This window comes from Rhagoletis zephyria, unplaced genomic scaffold, assembly GCF_001687245.7.
Source record: "Rhagoletis zephyria isolate East Lansing unplaced genomic scaffold, Rhagoletis_zephyria_1.1 Rzeph_scaffold_07377, whole genome shotgun sequence".
NCBI lineage: Eukaryota > Metazoa > Arthropoda > Insecta > Diptera > Tephritidae > Rhagoletis > Rhagoletis zephyria.
The window spans coordinates 15,498-31,454 of NW_016164460.1; the positions used below are offsets into that span (position 1 = coordinate 15,498).

Here is a 15,957-nt window from a genome sequence, read left to right on the forward strand (position 1 = left end):
CTTATGTTCGTAATGTTTCTCCTCTTAAATCCGCTTTAAATAAATTAATACAATATGGGTATCAATTGTAATGCTTTTGAAAAGGGTTTTAGTTCTAAACTACATGAAGGAGGGTTGCCAACTGTTTGAAAAAAATTTAGGGAATTAGGTCTTTTTTAGTTTGAAAATATTTTGGAGAGGGTTGCCACCTGTTTTAACAGTCGAGTTGATTTAATACTCAAATTAAGGTGTCAAACGTAAGAGTGTTAAGAAATGTTCAGCTTGAGGTATCTTAAAAGGGTTACCACCTGTTTTAAACCTAATTTCAAATACAATTATATTATAAGTTAAATGAGTTATTACAATATAGGTATTGATCGAAAGAATCTTGGCTTTATTTCTAAGCCACATATCTCTAGCAGGGTTTCCACATACATATTTGAAAATTAAAATTCAACTTGAGTTATAGGAATTAGGTAATATGAATACGTATGTATGTATCACAATATGAGTGTCAGATGAAAGCGGTTTAAAAAGGTTGCCAACTATTTAAAAGCTTAAATTATAAATATTCAACGAAGTATTACAATAAGGGGTATCAATCGTAATGGGTTCGAAAGGGCTTCATTTCTAAACTACACGTAAGGGGTTTGTCACCTCTTTCAAATCTCAAATTGAGTTCAGGGGCTAAGTTATTTGAAAAAGTATCACAATAGAGAGGTTTAGAAAACTTTAGTATGAAAATATTTTGAAGATGGTTAGAAAAATTGTCAATCTCCCGTCCTTGGCATAGTTTAAATATGTTGAGTTTTAATGAAATAAATTACACTTAATGTAGCACGCCCAAAATTTCATACACTCAGCGACGCGGTTGATGGCGATCTAGTTGAATATAAACGAAAAAAAAATAAATAAAATAAAACAAGTACGTATCATAAGAGCACGCAATATGCATGTTAAGATCCTGAGAAGAGAACACGAAAACTTGACAGACCTGGCGCAGGGCAGAATAAATGTAACATTATTTCGAGAAAAGAAAACGCTATAAGCTAGCGAAATTCTGTATATGTATGTAAGTGGATGTAGCTAATTTCCTACTAAACAATTACTTTGCATTATTCAATGAGACAGATAAATAACCATAATGATGATATAGCACATCAATTCGTTATATTCGTTACATACCTACGAGTGCATACATATGTATGTATGTACATACGATTTTTTGTATATCAGTGAAGTATTGCTAAAGCGTAGTTTAACTAATTGCACAACTGCCTAACTAATGGGTTTTATTTGCCAACAAGTACGAGTAGTTTAGTTTAAAGAGCAAGTCGAGACAAAATTTAAAATGTTTGCGTGTAAGTTTTTAGTTGCGTTTAAAAACTAGCAAAGGCCTCCCACAGCAGCTCATTTAGTACAATATCAGGCATAATCTGGTACGTCAGACCAAGTGACGCAGTTCGGAATTTAAGTTTCATCTCTGCGTGCATAAATTATTCACAATTTTTACCAAACTAATGGCATTGACATTGACGCCCCTCACTGTTTTAGCTTTCTTGTGCGGCGTAAGTTATTCCTACGGCCAGCATCCTACTCGATTCTATATATTTTCTTGGGCGAATGTGACGAATGCAGCCAATACGGTGCCCATTTTAAGTTATGTACATATTCGTAGATGTCAGCAATGTTGTTTTTTTTGTAATAAAAGCAGCACTCAAAGCATTTCAAATTTATTCCAGTGGTGTATATGTATAGTAAAAAGATTCATTCTCCCACTACCGCTCCCATTAGTTTGGCACCAACTTATATCCGAGTATTTCACCCCACGCTTTTATGCAAATGGGCAAAATGATTTTAACGAGCGAGTTAACGTATTAAGGATGTTTAAAATTATATTATTTTATTATATCAATATTCTAGTTAACTGCTCCCAGAGATATGCGTCACGAGAATTTAAGGAAATGGAAATCGACATAGAAAATTTTCTCAAATAATGCGTTTTTGAATCGGCAGCTGAGAGAGGGCGTTCCTCAACCGAATTCCGAGATAGGGGGGCGAATTCTGAAGTAGGTCGTTCTTGAAAAGTTTTCTGAGATAGGACGTTTTCGAACTGGCTGCCCAGATAGGTCGATTTTCCACTCAGGTATCGATTTGGGACGCGCCCCGTTTCCTTTACTATCAACTTAATTTTTTTCTGTCAGTACGATATTGACAAATCCCCATAAAAAATTCGAATACCCCTACAAATACATCCAGAGATTTTTATGGGAGAGACCACGGAACCTTTTCCAAAAACTATGCCTTTCCTATAACCCCCCAACAAATTTTCTCTGTGTTATCCCATTTCACCGCAAGTCAGATCTGAAACACAGTCAAAAACTCTTATTCTCGTATTTATCAGCTTTATCTTCGGCTACGATCAGCTTCCACTCTGTAGGGTCTGCGTGACTTTTCACTTTTAAAGTTTATTTCCTGCATTTACTATCTCGGCTCGGCGTTCAGCGTCCATTCTGCGGGGGCTCTTGATTCTTGATCGGTAGTCATGCTTTGCATAGGAGCTCTTCAGGGCCATATTAAGATGGATGGATGGCTATCGGACACGGCAGCTTGGCAGTTTTTATCGGCCCTACTGCTATTCGAATTTCGTAATGAAACATCGATTACTTCAGATCATAGATGGGCGCAGTTTAGAGGAGCGTTCCTCCCGATTAGTTGAGTATATTCTAAGCATCAGTCTACCGTTGGAGTTCTAGCAGAAATACGCTTCAGTCTTTAAACCTTCCGGAAGTTATTGGACTGGTCGAAATTATAGGTACTAGGGTGTTGGCCAGCCAATAACTTCCACGGCAATGGTACTCTAACTGTCCACCCGATACTGTTTGATGTCAGAAGGTTCGATTGTTTCCGGTTCACTCGTGCCCAGAAGTCAGAATTGCGTTGTATGAGGAGAATCTATCCCATACCTATTTTTTTATTTACTACAACCGAGGTCGATGTAAACTAGAATGTGTTATCTCACTCTACGACTTTTTAAGGTTGTGGGAATTTCGCGCCTGGAATAAAGCCTACCTGCATAATAGTTTGTGGCTTTAATTTCAATCAAACAAGACGGCCATATAATTTTTGAGATTTTGTAAAATGTTGCAGTTTCCAATTTGGCAATGGTAGAACTAGCAGAAGCCACCGAATGCAAAAATGAGCCAAACAGCCGAAAAGGAACCGACTAACAACTATACTTGTGATTTCATATTCTAGGATCCCGGCATCATAGTTATGATTCCCCAAACAAATAGGGTGGGTACCAGATATCCACATATGCAAATTACTTTTGATACTTCCTTGAACTATGCGTCGATCTTGGACTTCTACCAAAACTTCCCTATCAAAATTAATTTCGGATGTTTTCGAAGAAGAAAGGTGCTCGATTTATAAAGAAAAAACGGAATTTCAATGTAAAGAGTACTGCAATCTCAATGTATGCTCGATTCTATCGACTCGTTTATAATATGCAGTGAGGAAAAAAGCATCAAGGTCACACTTATTTTCGTCTTATTTAATTCATTTGTACAACAATTTACAATTTCATAAACGTACGCTAAACCCCACTATGCTGCCGCATCCACTCGCGCGCATACTGCACACGCGAGTACACACCGGGGTATTCCGGTCTGGCACAACCATAACCCCACGACACCACACCCACCAGCACACCATCTTTGTTGGTCAGCGGACCACCCGAGTCGCCTTGGCAAGCGTCTTTGCCACCTTCGAGGTATCCAGCGCAAATCATACGCTCTGTAACGCCACCAAATTGTTTGTACTTCTCGGAACAGAGATCCTGATTGAAGATCGGCACCTCAGCCTGACGCAACCATTGCCGTGATTCGCTCTCATTCTGCGTATTACCCCAGCCGGTCACATAGCAAATATCGCCATCCATGAATTCGTCACTCGCTCCCGGCAACTTGACTGACTTTTTATTCTCCGAGAATTGGATCTCCTTATCGAGACGCAGCAAAGAGAAATCGTAATCCACATTGGAGTAATTGAACTTTTCATGCTGTACAATTTCGTTGACGCGCAGCAATTGTCCGCCGCTAGAAGCTTCCGAAGAACCGATGCGTACCTTTAGTTTGTCGGCAGTTTTTCCGCTGAAAGAGATGGAGATTAAAGTAGATAAGGCTGAGATGCATAAAAACTAAGGAACTTACGCAGTACAATGAGCGGCCGTTAGTACCCAGCGAGGCTAAGCGGAAAGAAAGAAAAGAGTTTACTAAGACAATGAAGTAAGTTAGGTATGAGGGTGCCTTTATAGAGACAACCTCGAAAGTATCCATATATTTCATATATTACGAGACCACGCCTTAGATTTACCAAGCCTGGTCGCCGTCATCTTCGGGGAAGTGTGCGTCTTCTTCTGCTAAAAACAATGCGCCTTTTCTGCTAACTTACCGCTATAATCGAACCTCCACATATGTGTCCACCGCTTGTCTGTAGTGAAATCTGATGTGGCGCATCGGTAATATTTACTTTGTAGCCACCAACAATGCGTCCATCAAGGCGTGGTCGCGGTAAGATAACATCGGAGGGTAAGGCTGCGTCGTCCATACGCGCCGTATTCACTTTCTGTCCCCTCAGTGGCTGTGGAATGATGCATGCTGCAAGGAATAACATGAAAAGAGACGGAGGTTAACAATTTGAAATCCAAGTTTGTTGGAAAAATGGCATGGCTTTACTTCTGGAAGTTCTCAAACGAACCATAATAGGCTTAGCTCTAGAACCCAAACACTCTAAATCAAAGCCTGACGCTAGGAACTTTTGGATTCTCAAACACAAAGCCTAATGGTTCTCATAAACACTCTTCCTCTTTGAGAGTGTATTTTTTAAAGCCTATAGACCAAATAAAATCGGATGTTCAAACTGCTTACTTCTGTAACTAGGTAGGAGAAGGCACGCGTCTTTTACACTAGTTGGGTGGTGGATGAAATTTGGTAACGGTATTTACGTAATATTGGATCTCGTCCATGAGTTCTCGAATATGTCTTCTGATGGTCAAATGTACCCTACTGAGGTAACCGAGCAGGAATTGCTCAAAACATTATTTTATTTACTAAAAAAAAAAGTCCTGCCGGCATGAGGGACATAACTCTTTGGAGGGTCGTGCATAGTGAAGTACCTGAAACCTGCAGGAAACATTTGCACTCGACTTTCTTCTTAGCTCCGAGAGTCCGAATGGCGCCCAAGCGTCTGACAGGTGAGCCCTGTGGCTGTATCTCTAAGATCCAAGAGCGGCAGTAGCCACCTAAAACGAGGGTGCGATTTAAAAACTACGTATGTTCGCCGACCATCCTCGAACTTAAGCCTCTTCGCCTAACCATAGAGCAAAACGCAAAATGAGCTGTACTAAGTTTTGGTGGAGAAGAATATGGTAACGCAAAGTAAAGGCTGGGGTCTGTGCTACATCTAGCTCTATTTCGTAGAGACATGAGTAAAACCATGATTTTTAAAAGAGAGACTTACTCCATAATAAACAAGGTAGGCGGATGGCTATGTAATTAGTCTGCGCGCGGAGTTAAATTTATCTGGAAATTACCGGAGAATTTGTAACGAATAGTGTGAAATAAGATAGCGAACAGTATTGGAAAAGAGACTGCAGCTAACATTCCAATCAGTTCCGAGCCCTTCCTCGTTGTAACTAAAAGAGTGCTATTAAGGAAAAGTTCAGGAAGGAAGTGAGTCATGTCGCGACACTCCGCATGCCGGGCACTCGTCGGGCACAACTGAGTTCACTCTGATCAGATAAGAGTTAAGATTTCTGCAATATCCACAGCGAAATTGTGCTATCGTCGGCGATAGTTTGGGAATCGATGTAAGTTGAGACCGACTCCCTGTGAATGCCGTTTATGGCCTGTCGGTATGCTGTCGGGTCCGGAGGTTATTTTATGAACGCCTGTGTCTTCGTTCATTGCGTCTTATTAGTTCAGGATAACCACAAAATCACAGCGCAACTTAAAACCTCTCCACCAATAGACTCGCATATTCTCAACAACGTTTTTTCACCCGAGTACTGGGTAAGAGCGATTTGAAGATTTTGTTTTGGTGCGGCAAAAGGGAGCAACTCTTAAAGGTGACACGAGATTTTTAACCGTCAGAAACTGTGTGCTATCCGTGCGGGTTCCTTTGACAGCTTTACCCCTTTTGTCCTGATATTAATCAAGGTAACTTTACAGTGAAAAAGCGAGCTAGATCGGAGAGGTAGCTTCTTGCTTTCGAACTCAGGGCATCCGTCTCTCATGTGGCTGAGGGGCTGCAATATAACTAAAAAGCTAAAGCTGCCAGAAATATAGTATAAGTTGTTAAGGATTTTTATAGTTGTATTGTGGAACGATTTTCCGTCATCCCTTGTCCGGTTTCGGCGTTGTGCCATCTTCAGTTCCATTTTTCGTTCCATGAAACCGGTTTGTCTCCAAACCAAATTTGACAAGGGATGATGGAAAAACGTTCCACAATACATCATACCCTGTCGGAAACACAAACAACCAAAAATAAATTTTTATAGTTCTTTCGAATTTGGAATCTCCGAACAAACTGTATTGGTAAAAGTACAATCCAATACTTTTACCAGCAAGGCGACTTTTTGAATTATCTTCACTGAATGTACTTCTATAAGTCATGAACTTCAATGAAGGCTCAACACTTCGGCTTTCCAATTAAACCAGATTATTTCCCGTATTTTTTACAATAACAATGGTTTACTAGTTTTAAACAAAATATTAGAAAAAAAAAATAGTTCTCCGTAAATAGCTAAAAAAACAGAAAAAAATATTCAACACACCTCCAGCTCGCACTTCCTGCATTAATCCACATAATACCAAAACAGTAACAGCTAAACCATATGACTTAGTTCCCGACATAATATTAATCTTCAGCATAAAAAACTCCGAACACCGAACTCACTCCACATACGTCAATAACTCCGCACGGAAATCCAAGAAAAACTGTGCCTTATCAAGAAACTTGTTGCACCTTATATAGCACGCATAGCTGCAATAGCCGCCCCTCAAATCTAGACCACGTTTCTATTAAACGGTGTTTTCTTTTTTTTAATTGTGCACGCAACAATCTTGACCGCCCAGGGTTTTATAGCATACTCTATGTACATATGCGCACAGAATATATAGAACATTGTGATATGATTTCAACGAGCAGCGCTTGACTCGAATGGCATACATACCATTAAACCATTGTGTTGGTACTGCAAATCAAAATGAGGCCAATAAAACAGAAGCGCAGACAATTCGCACCCGCAAGCTTGAGTGGCTTAGATGCACCACTCGAAAAGTAGTGAGGTGTCCAATTGTTGTACGCAGTTACATGCAGACAAATGTATGTATGTTCTTCTTTAGCATTGTGTGCTTTTGTGGTGTTTGCAAAGTTTTAAAGGAGCTGATATGACACAGATAATCTAACTGGTTTTTACAAGTGAAAATGAAAGCACTTTGCGATGAGCACTGTGTCAATAAAACCACAAAAGTTGTAAATTAAGCAAATAGTTTGTATATCTAACATAAAAACGTACCTAGGGTTGTATATACGTGCGCGCATATGGTATCTTGAGCACATTTGTTGCACGGCGCCTAGTCGTGGCCAATCTGATTTATCAACCACGCAATAGATTTATTTATATACGTTAATGTTCTGGCCGTTAACTTCTAGCAACCACGCCTCAAAAGGTTGCCGGCATAAATGCAAATATGATGTTTTTTTTAGCTGTACCAACTTTTTATTTATACATAGGACGTAACTCAGTAACCTTTTACATGCTCAGCAAATCTTTTGTTGTGAAATTCCGAATTCTTTAAATAATTATAAATTATTGTAAATTAATTTATTTAAATAAATTAATAATTTTTTTTTTAATATCTTAATGGGGCAAACTAATCAACCACATAGATGAATTGGCGACCAACTTCGACAACTTTGTCATCGACTTTCAATGAAACCTGCTTCTTCTCTACATCTAATGAAAATTCGCCCTCGGTCAATGGAGTCTTGCCGGTTTTGTAATCTTGGAATAATGGAATTTGGCGTGGTCCAAGCGCTGGATCATCATAGCGCCAAATTTTGAGAGTTGACAGGTCAGCTGCGAATGCAAAAAAAAATACATATTATGGATACATATAAAATCCGCTGGCAAAAAATGTTATCAATAAGATTTTAGATAAAAAAGAAAATAGATTAAATAAATTTGTTTATGGAGCGCTTAGTCGTTTATAATTCATTAAATGACTGCACACACCTTTAAAGTTTATCAACTTTGCCAGTTTTTCAATCAACTGCTTTACCGTGTCGCCTTCACAAATGACTGTGTTTACTTGAAACAATCCAGAACGCTCAACTGGATTTACCAGTTCGACTGTTACATTCGGCGCTATCATAAACGCTATGAAAGGTGAGCCAGGACGCACCTCTTCACGCGTCTTCTCTGGTGCACTGGGATCGTCTGTGTATTTAACTTCTAAGTCATCCACCTAAGGAACAGAAAAATAGTCAATTAATATTCTTCTGTAGCTTAACATTTCCCAACCAACACCTACATCTAATGTATTTTTCAGATAGTCCAGATTGTTAAGCAGCACTTGTCGCTCGTCGAATTCCAAATTGATGGCGAGCGCATCAACACCTTTGCCACTTTCCACTTTCTCGCGTATCATTTGCGCGAAGGGCATTACACGCTTCATGAACTTCTTTAGCTGCTCCTTTTGCTGCAGCGTTGCCGCAATAATTTTATTGTCCGGAAACTTGCCATCTTTGCTATACAACTCACGCAGCGTGTCGAGCACACAACACTGCCACGGTGGGTAAGTTTTGGCTACCCAGACTAATGCGCGATCTGGCTTGACACTTGCCGGGTCCACTGCCTTCTCCTTGCCACCCTTGCCCTTGACATGAAGTAAATTCTTCAGATTGAGACGGAACGAATGCGCCGCTTCCATCAAATACTCAGATCGTTTAATATCAACCTCATTGATTTCGCCTACGCTAGGCCAGCGTGCGTGTACTATGGACTGCTTATTGCCTAGCAGGCCCCACACATAGTCGGCGACATGTGGACAAATGGGCGCCACAAGAAGTGCTTGGCGGCGTATAAACTCCAGCACCAACTGCTCATGCATACCTTGCGCCCCAGACAGCTCGCGATATTTGTCACGCGCTAGTTGCAGCTCATAGAAACCAGTGCGCAGCGCTTCTTTGAACAACATTTTGCGATAATTCTCGTCGGTTTCGCGCGTCTTCAGATTCATTTCACTGATGAACACCTTGTCGTTGAAAGTGTCCGGTTCGCCCTTACGGAGCAATGCACGTGAAGCTAGCATCTCTTTCACCCACTCAATAAATGTGTACAGCCGAAGAATACCAGCATCGGCAGTGCTTACAACGAAGTTGGCATCTTCTACGCCGTCGCCGGAGTCGGCCAGACAAAGTCGCGTACCATCAGCAGAAAATTTCTCAACGGCTTCGTAGAGTGTAAGAAAATTGCCATCAGACTTGGACATTTTGGCGGAATTTAGCAGTAGATGGCCATTGACTCGGGTGCCCAAAGGCCACTTGTCTTCGTCATTTGGCCAAATGGCAGCGTGGTTGTAGAGCATAAATGTTAGATGGTTATTAATCAAATCCTTGCCGCTGACACGTAGGTCCATAGGGTACCAGTACTCGAATTCGCGACGCAAAATGTCTAGCGATTCTTTCTTTACCGGCAGTTTATCGGAATAGGGAGTTTCCGTAAAGAAAATGTAATCCCACACGTCGGGTGTCATATCTTTGGCGGTAATGCCTTAAAAGTGAGTAAAATATACATTCAATATAACAAACATTAAACTAAGCCAAATTCGACTAGCCTTAAGCAAGTGCTGCATCTTCCATAGGGACTTCGTCTGATATTCCCTACTCATGCAACTGCTGATTCTTACCTAGTGGACTCGGTATTTCGCCTCTAAAGGATCCGGCTTGCAGAAGGTGCACAACTGTGTAGAAAGCCATATAAATTGTGGAATCGGATAGCGATTCAATAAGCCACTGTTGGTCCCACGGCAGCTTTGTGCCAAGCCCATAAGTTCGAGAGCAGGCGTATTCGTGCAACCAATTCAAGCATGCTTCGAAGTTATTGCGCGCCTCTTCGTGGTATACCTCCATGCCATCCAGCATCATTTTGGTCTGCGCTTGCCACACAGGCTCGCCGTAGTTCAAATACCATTGATTGCAAAGTGCCACTACACACTGATCGCCAGAACGGGAAAGAATTAGTTTTTCTGGTTCATAATAGATTTCAGCTTCATTCGCGGCTAAAAGTTTTTTCTGTAAATCTTTTTTTATATCCTGCACTTTGCGTCCAGCGAATTCACCAACCAAAAGTACGCCATCGTAAAATCCTTAATAAAATTATAAAATTATGCATTACTTCAAACGTAAAGTGGTATGTCGAGGTGTACCTTTCAAGTAGCAAAGCTCCTTCGCTTCAGCCAATTTGTCTTTGTCATTCTGGGACTGTATTTTAAATTTTTCATAGGCGTAGATAGCACATGTGTTTCCCAACGTGGGCACCTCTATGATAGGCACGGGCGTAAAAGGTAGTACCATCTCATCCTTGATGTTGTACTTTTGACGGAATGCTTCTTTTTTCTGCAAATCTACTAAGGCCGCATAATCATCAGGCGAATCGGAAGGTACAGACGTCACGACCCCAGTGCCTTTATCTTCTTTAATCGACAACATTGGCAAAGTGTAGATAACTTTGTGTGATGTCATTGGCGCCGCAAGCGGTGTGCCCAACAAATCCTGACCAGTCAGCTCGGCGATCTCTATTACCTTTCCTTCTTCGACAGTAAAGCCCTGGAAGGACATATTTCGCGCTGCACGACGTGTGCTANATTTTCATTGAAATATTAATCATCTACCTCAGCTTTGCTGGCTTTGCAAGCAACTTCATTTTAATCAAGGTGTATTCTTGTGGGCCTACCCCCTCGCCCGTTGAACGGTCATGATCCATGCAAGGTTGACCATCTTTTGGTGAGTAAATGGTGTAACGCTTACCGTACATCACTTTGCCGCGATTTTTTAGATGGAGAAATTGCCAACGTACAAATGAATCGTAATAGGGATTCGCATCAGTCGTGATGAAAGTGCGCCGAAAGTCTACCTACAAAAAAAAATTTTCGCTAAATGCTTTAAGAATTATGTGTTAAGTTTTTAACTTACATGAAGGCCTAGACTTTTTAGATCCTTGATAGCCAGAGGCGGAAAATAGTTCAACCAGTATTCTGCTTCTGCGAAATTCTTGATCTCTTCATCTTTCAAACCAAGACTTTGCATAATCTGCCACTGATATTTGGCGGCAGCTGTTTTGGCAACTGCCTTGCTCTTCTTACCCTTGGATTTGTCTTTTGGCACCTCGCCTTGTTCCGGCTCTACGGGAACATTTGAGTTTTCTTCCAACGGAAATTTAGGCGGATAGCCAAAGTCTTGCAATTCCCGTTTCAACTTATCGGCGCATGCTTTAATAGGCATGCCAGTGCAGTGAAAACCAAATGGCCAAAGCACACGTCGTCCCTTTAGCCGATGGTAACGCATAGCAAACTCGGCTTTAGATAGCGAGAATGTATGACCCAAATGTAGGCGACCATTCATGTAGGGAAAGGGAAAAGTGACAAAGAACTTCTCATCCAGACTTTGGCGTGGCTCAGCTGGCGCATCAGTTTCGTGTACATGTTCAGCTTCCCAGCGCCTCTGCATATCACGCTCAATTTGCTGAAGATACTCCACCTTAAAGGTACCCTTTCGTTCGATGTTTGCCTATAATTTAATACAGATTAGCAATTTGAATAAAACATGAATCACTGTGTGCATAGCTGTCCACGTTACTGCATCAGATTGCACTCGTGGCGTAGCAAAATCTGCAATCTACAGTAAAGGTGTTTTATTCCTGTTTGTACTGAAGGGATCGTTCGTATTTGCGGGAACTATGTACTTACCATTTCGTTTAATTTCTGTGTTGTTTTATTGGAATTGAATAAATACACACAAATACGCAAAGAAAATAGAAAACGCTAAACGAGCAGCAAAACTGCAACGTGTTCCCGGCAACAGCTGTTGAACTTGTGATGGCAAAGCATCGATGTCACTATCGATAGAATCGACTATCGATACTATCGATGATATTTTACATGGTATAAAGGGCATGTCAGATAAAACTTTATATCTTTGCGTGACATTTCGTCGCATGGGTAAAAGATTATCGTAAGCGTCATACGTTCGTGCGAAACATACGACAATCTTTTACCCAGGCGACGATTTATAACTTGCAAAGCGCAGAGCCCAAAAGCAGTGCCGCAATGAACGCCAAAGAAACAATTTCGTACTGATGTAATCATCAGTTTGTAATTTTGTATCAGCGATGTAATTAAATTTTATGTTTCCGCATAAAAACCTGAAATTGAACGGAACCTAATCAAAATTAAGCTAGCTAATGCTCAACGCGCGAAAACAGCTGGGAGCTGGCCATCTATGTGCCGTACTTTATGCATACGTTTCATCTTATCTGCCAAAAAGCCTGATTACGGCAACTCAGCTTAACTTAACGGATGGTAGAACTTAGAGAATCAAAATTAAACAGATTTCGACGTGACATTAAGTCACGTTAATTTTCGGCTGTTCAATTATAAGCAACACCCTTTTAACAGAATTTTTAAGAGAGAGCCGTAATGCAGCGTTTTTGCTGCATTTAAAATGCAACATTTAGCACTTTCGAACATATGTTTTCGAAGAGCGTTCATGCTATCGCATTTAGCAAATGTACATTTACGCGAGTTCGAAGTCGTATGCTTTTGACAAACAGCCGTGTTCCAGTCGCTTATTCAGATCCGTATCTATTACGATAAATTCTCACGGAAAAGATAATGTCCAAAAATCACTACTGAAAAGGAAAAAATAAATTCTAAACCGAAAATTCAATACAAAAACTTGAATTGTTTTAACCATAACCAGACATTTGTTTGTGTATATATTCATTTGTCGGTGCTGTCAATTATAATTTCCACACTTAATTAGGAAACAAAACAAACAGAGTTGATCACAAATTAATCCAGATTTCTATCAGCATCATATCGATGTTTAATTTGCGTAACTTTTCTTTATCCAAGTAATGTAAAATAATAAATGAAATCTCGATCGGCGATCACTGAAACGCAGCTAGCGGCTGTATACTCGAAAAAGCAATGTTGCCACTTCTTCTCATTAAACCATGTTCGAATCGTGGAAATTTTGGAAGATCACAGGGTTGCTTTTAGCATTTAGATTCTAAATGCAAAAATGGAGTTGCATTTAGTTGCATTTAGGTGACGAATTTTGTATGGATAAATGTACATTTAGAGTAGCATTTAGAGCTAAATGCGCTAAATGTGCTTTTACGCGTAAGCAAAAACAGCCCATTAGAAATTAAATTAAGAAAATCAGCTTTTCACAAACATGTGTTTTTAAATAAACAAAAGAAAAACAGAGAACAGAGAAACAGATATTAGGTGTGTTCGTTTAAAATCTCCAGTAAAACCAACCAACTGCCAAATTCCGGCGAAATGTCGTCTGTTCTCTCACAAGAGAAAAATATCCAAAATAGTAAGCGAACTGAAAATTTGCAGAAACTTGCAAGTTAGACGAACAGCTGATATAATTTTTGTTTACGTTCAAAAGTGTTAAATTTAAAACGTGCGAAAAGTCATCACAAAGTGTTATACTGACACAGTTTATTGACTAAACAAATAACAACTTATTTCTTGCAAGTTTAATTAGTCGCATTTTGTAATTTTTACTTCCAAACCACCAAATTCAATTTTGTCATTTGCGTAAATGCCAACCAGCGGTTTTCCTTTTGGCAAATTGCTGTTGGCAAAAATTTTTCCAGCAGAAACCAGCAGCTTCCCCTCAAAATCAAATGTCACTTTGCTCTCTCAATTTTCCCTACTTTGCAAGTTTGTTGCGTACGCGAACGCAAACACATGTAAGTTTTGGTTAAACATGAACAATTAACAGCTACGCGAACGCAACTATTAGATCCCACTTGTATGTAAGCTTGGCAGCTCTGTTATACAGGTGGGCACTTTTCGAATTTCGAATTCGTATGACAGTTGACTGACAGCTGATACAGAACCATATGTTTGTAAACGTTTCCTGAAGTGTCTTGTGGATGAGCTACAAAATTTCTCTGGCCAGCATAAAAGCTAGTTACTTTACAATTTTAACATTATACCGCCAGGTTCCTCACCAATAAACTACCAAGATGTCGTATATGCTACCACATTTACACAATGGCTGGCAAGTGGACCAGGCCATACTCTCGGAGGAAGATCGTGTTGTGGTAAGTACCCCGAAAAGAAACTGAAAACGCCAATTTCCAAGTTTGTTATAATTTTATTCATGCAGGTCATACGTTTTGGACACGATTGGGATCCCGCTTGCATGAAAATGGACGAAGTCATGTACAGCATTGCGGAGAAAGTGAAAAATTTTGCAGTAATTTACTTGGTGGACATCACCGAGGTGCCAGATTTCAATAAGATGTATGAATTATACGATCCCTGCACCGTAATGTTTTTCTTCCGCAATAAACATATAATGATTGATTTGGGTACTGGTAATAATAATAAAATCAATTGGCCGCTTGAGGACAAACAGGAAATGATCGATATTGTAGAAACGGTATATAGAGGAGCAAGGAAAGGACGCGGTCTTGTCGTGTCACCAAAGGATTACTCTACCAAATATAGATATTAAGCGCTAGTTTATTATTAATGACTATATAATATATGCACGTATATACAGTATATCAAATTATCACTACTATTAAGTCACCATATCGTTACCTTAATACAAAAAGGCGATAATTTCGAAATTTAGCTTACAAAGTTTAATACATATATTGCTCACTAAAAGCTTAATAGGGTTTTAAAGACATCTACTACAGCAGTAAAAAAAGTTTCAGCTGTTTTTTTGAAATCCCAGGTTTTAAAGAAATTCCCAATTTTAGAACTTTGATTTTTTAAAGTTTTGTAATTGCTCTCTAAAGAGACACAATTTTGGATGAAGCCTATCTGTATTAAGGTAACGATATGTACGTACATCAGCATGTAATTTTCATCTCATCTATCAGCTAAGTCGGATTGTGTAACTAAAATGCGAATTTAAAAACAAATCTATAGTCTTAATTTTTGAAAAAGCTAATCTATGTGTGTTCATCACCTTCATTTGAATGGAGTAGAGCGTGAGAAAGCGGTACATGCTTGTTTGGAGCGATCTAGAAATGTTTTGCCACATTTAGCAAAGGTCTGCTGCATAAGAAATGGCATGCCGCAGTTTCCATTATGTCACTACGTATTAAGTTAATTTATGCTATTAAAACATTGCCCCAATTTGGAGTCGGCCGTGCAATAACCCTGGACATGGGCTTGCTTTATGGGTAATAGTAATAGTATAGAAGTTTTGCCTTCCATATGTATGAGAGGATTAATGAATGCGTTCCTAAAGCTCTCCTCCTAGTAAAAATATTTTGGAACAACGCTTGCTTTTCAGACATATGTACATATGAATGTACATATCGTCACCTGTAATTCCAAATAACGTAACAACATCGCCACTGAAATGGAAAAAGTCGTGACTATTTATATTTTTTTTTCATTAAACGTTGTGGGGAGTGGTAATTTGATGAAATCCATCATAGCAATCAAAAAGTGAATTTTGAATTTTTTATAAGTTACGACTTTTCGCATTTCAGTGACGATGATGTTACATTCTTTTGCATTTCAGGTGACGATATATGCATCTTGTCGAAATGAATGTCCTCAATTGTACAAAAGCCCTGCAATTCTTACACCTTCTACTTCCTATGGCGCCCATTTGGCGCTTTCCATATATATAAAATTAAAA

General features: G+C 39.6%; 3 protein-coding genes across 4 annotated transcripts; 1 reads left to right on the plus strand and 2 right to left on the minus strand.

The window, feature by feature from the left end:
• Positions 1-3,543: 3,543 nt before the first annotated feature.
• LOC108374130 (trypsin-1-like) lies at positions 3,544-7,666 on the minus strand. Of its 2 annotated transcripts, XM_017630104.1 has the most exons (5): positions 7,562-7,666; positions 7,217-7,493; positions 4,435-4,640; positions 4,194-4,228; positions 3,544-4,133 (listed from the first exon to the last, which is right to left on the minus strand). In XM_017630104.1, exons 3-5 carry the CDS (start codon positions 4,588-4,590, stop codon positions 3,578-3,580), a joined length of 747 nt encoding a protein of 248 aa, XP_017485593.1. In that variant the 5' UTR covers positions 4,591-4,640; positions 7,217-7,493; positions 7,562-7,666; the 3' UTR covers positions 3,544-3,577. The 2 variants fall into 2 exon arrangements, with proteins under 2 accessions (XP_017485593.1, XP_017485592.1); XM_017630103.1 differs by lacking the exon at positions 7,217-7,493.
• An 86-nt stretch (positions 7,667-7,752) lies between these two features.
• LOC108374128 (leucine--tRNA ligase, cytoplasmic-like) lies at positions 7,753-12,140 on the minus strand. Its single transcript, XM_017630101.1, has 8 exons — positions 12,015-12,140; positions 11,242-11,835; positions 10,941-11,182; positions 10,476-10,909; positions 9,957-10,415; positions 8,580-9,820; positions 8,282-8,513; positions 7,753-8,125 (listed from the first exon to the last, which is right to left on the minus strand). The coding sequence occupies exons 1-8, from the start codon at positions 12,015-12,017 to the stop codon at positions 7,920-7,922; spliced, it is 3,411 nt and encodes a 1,136-aa protein (XP_017485590.1). The 5' UTR covers positions 12,018-12,140; the 3' UTR covers positions 7,753-7,919.
• Positions 12,141-14,180: 2,040 nt separating this feature from the next.
• On the plus strand, positions 14,181-15,951 carry LOC108374129 (thioredoxin-like protein 4A). The gene is made up of 2 exons (XM_017630102.1): positions 14,181-14,392; positions 14,458-15,951. Exons 1-2 carry the CDS (start codon positions 14,315-14,317, stop codon positions 14,806-14,808), a joined length of 429 nt encoding a protein of 142 aa, XP_017485591.1. The 5' UTR covers positions 14,181-14,314; the 3' UTR covers positions 14,809-15,951.
• The last annotated feature ends 6 nt before the right edge of the window (positions 15,952-15,957 follow it).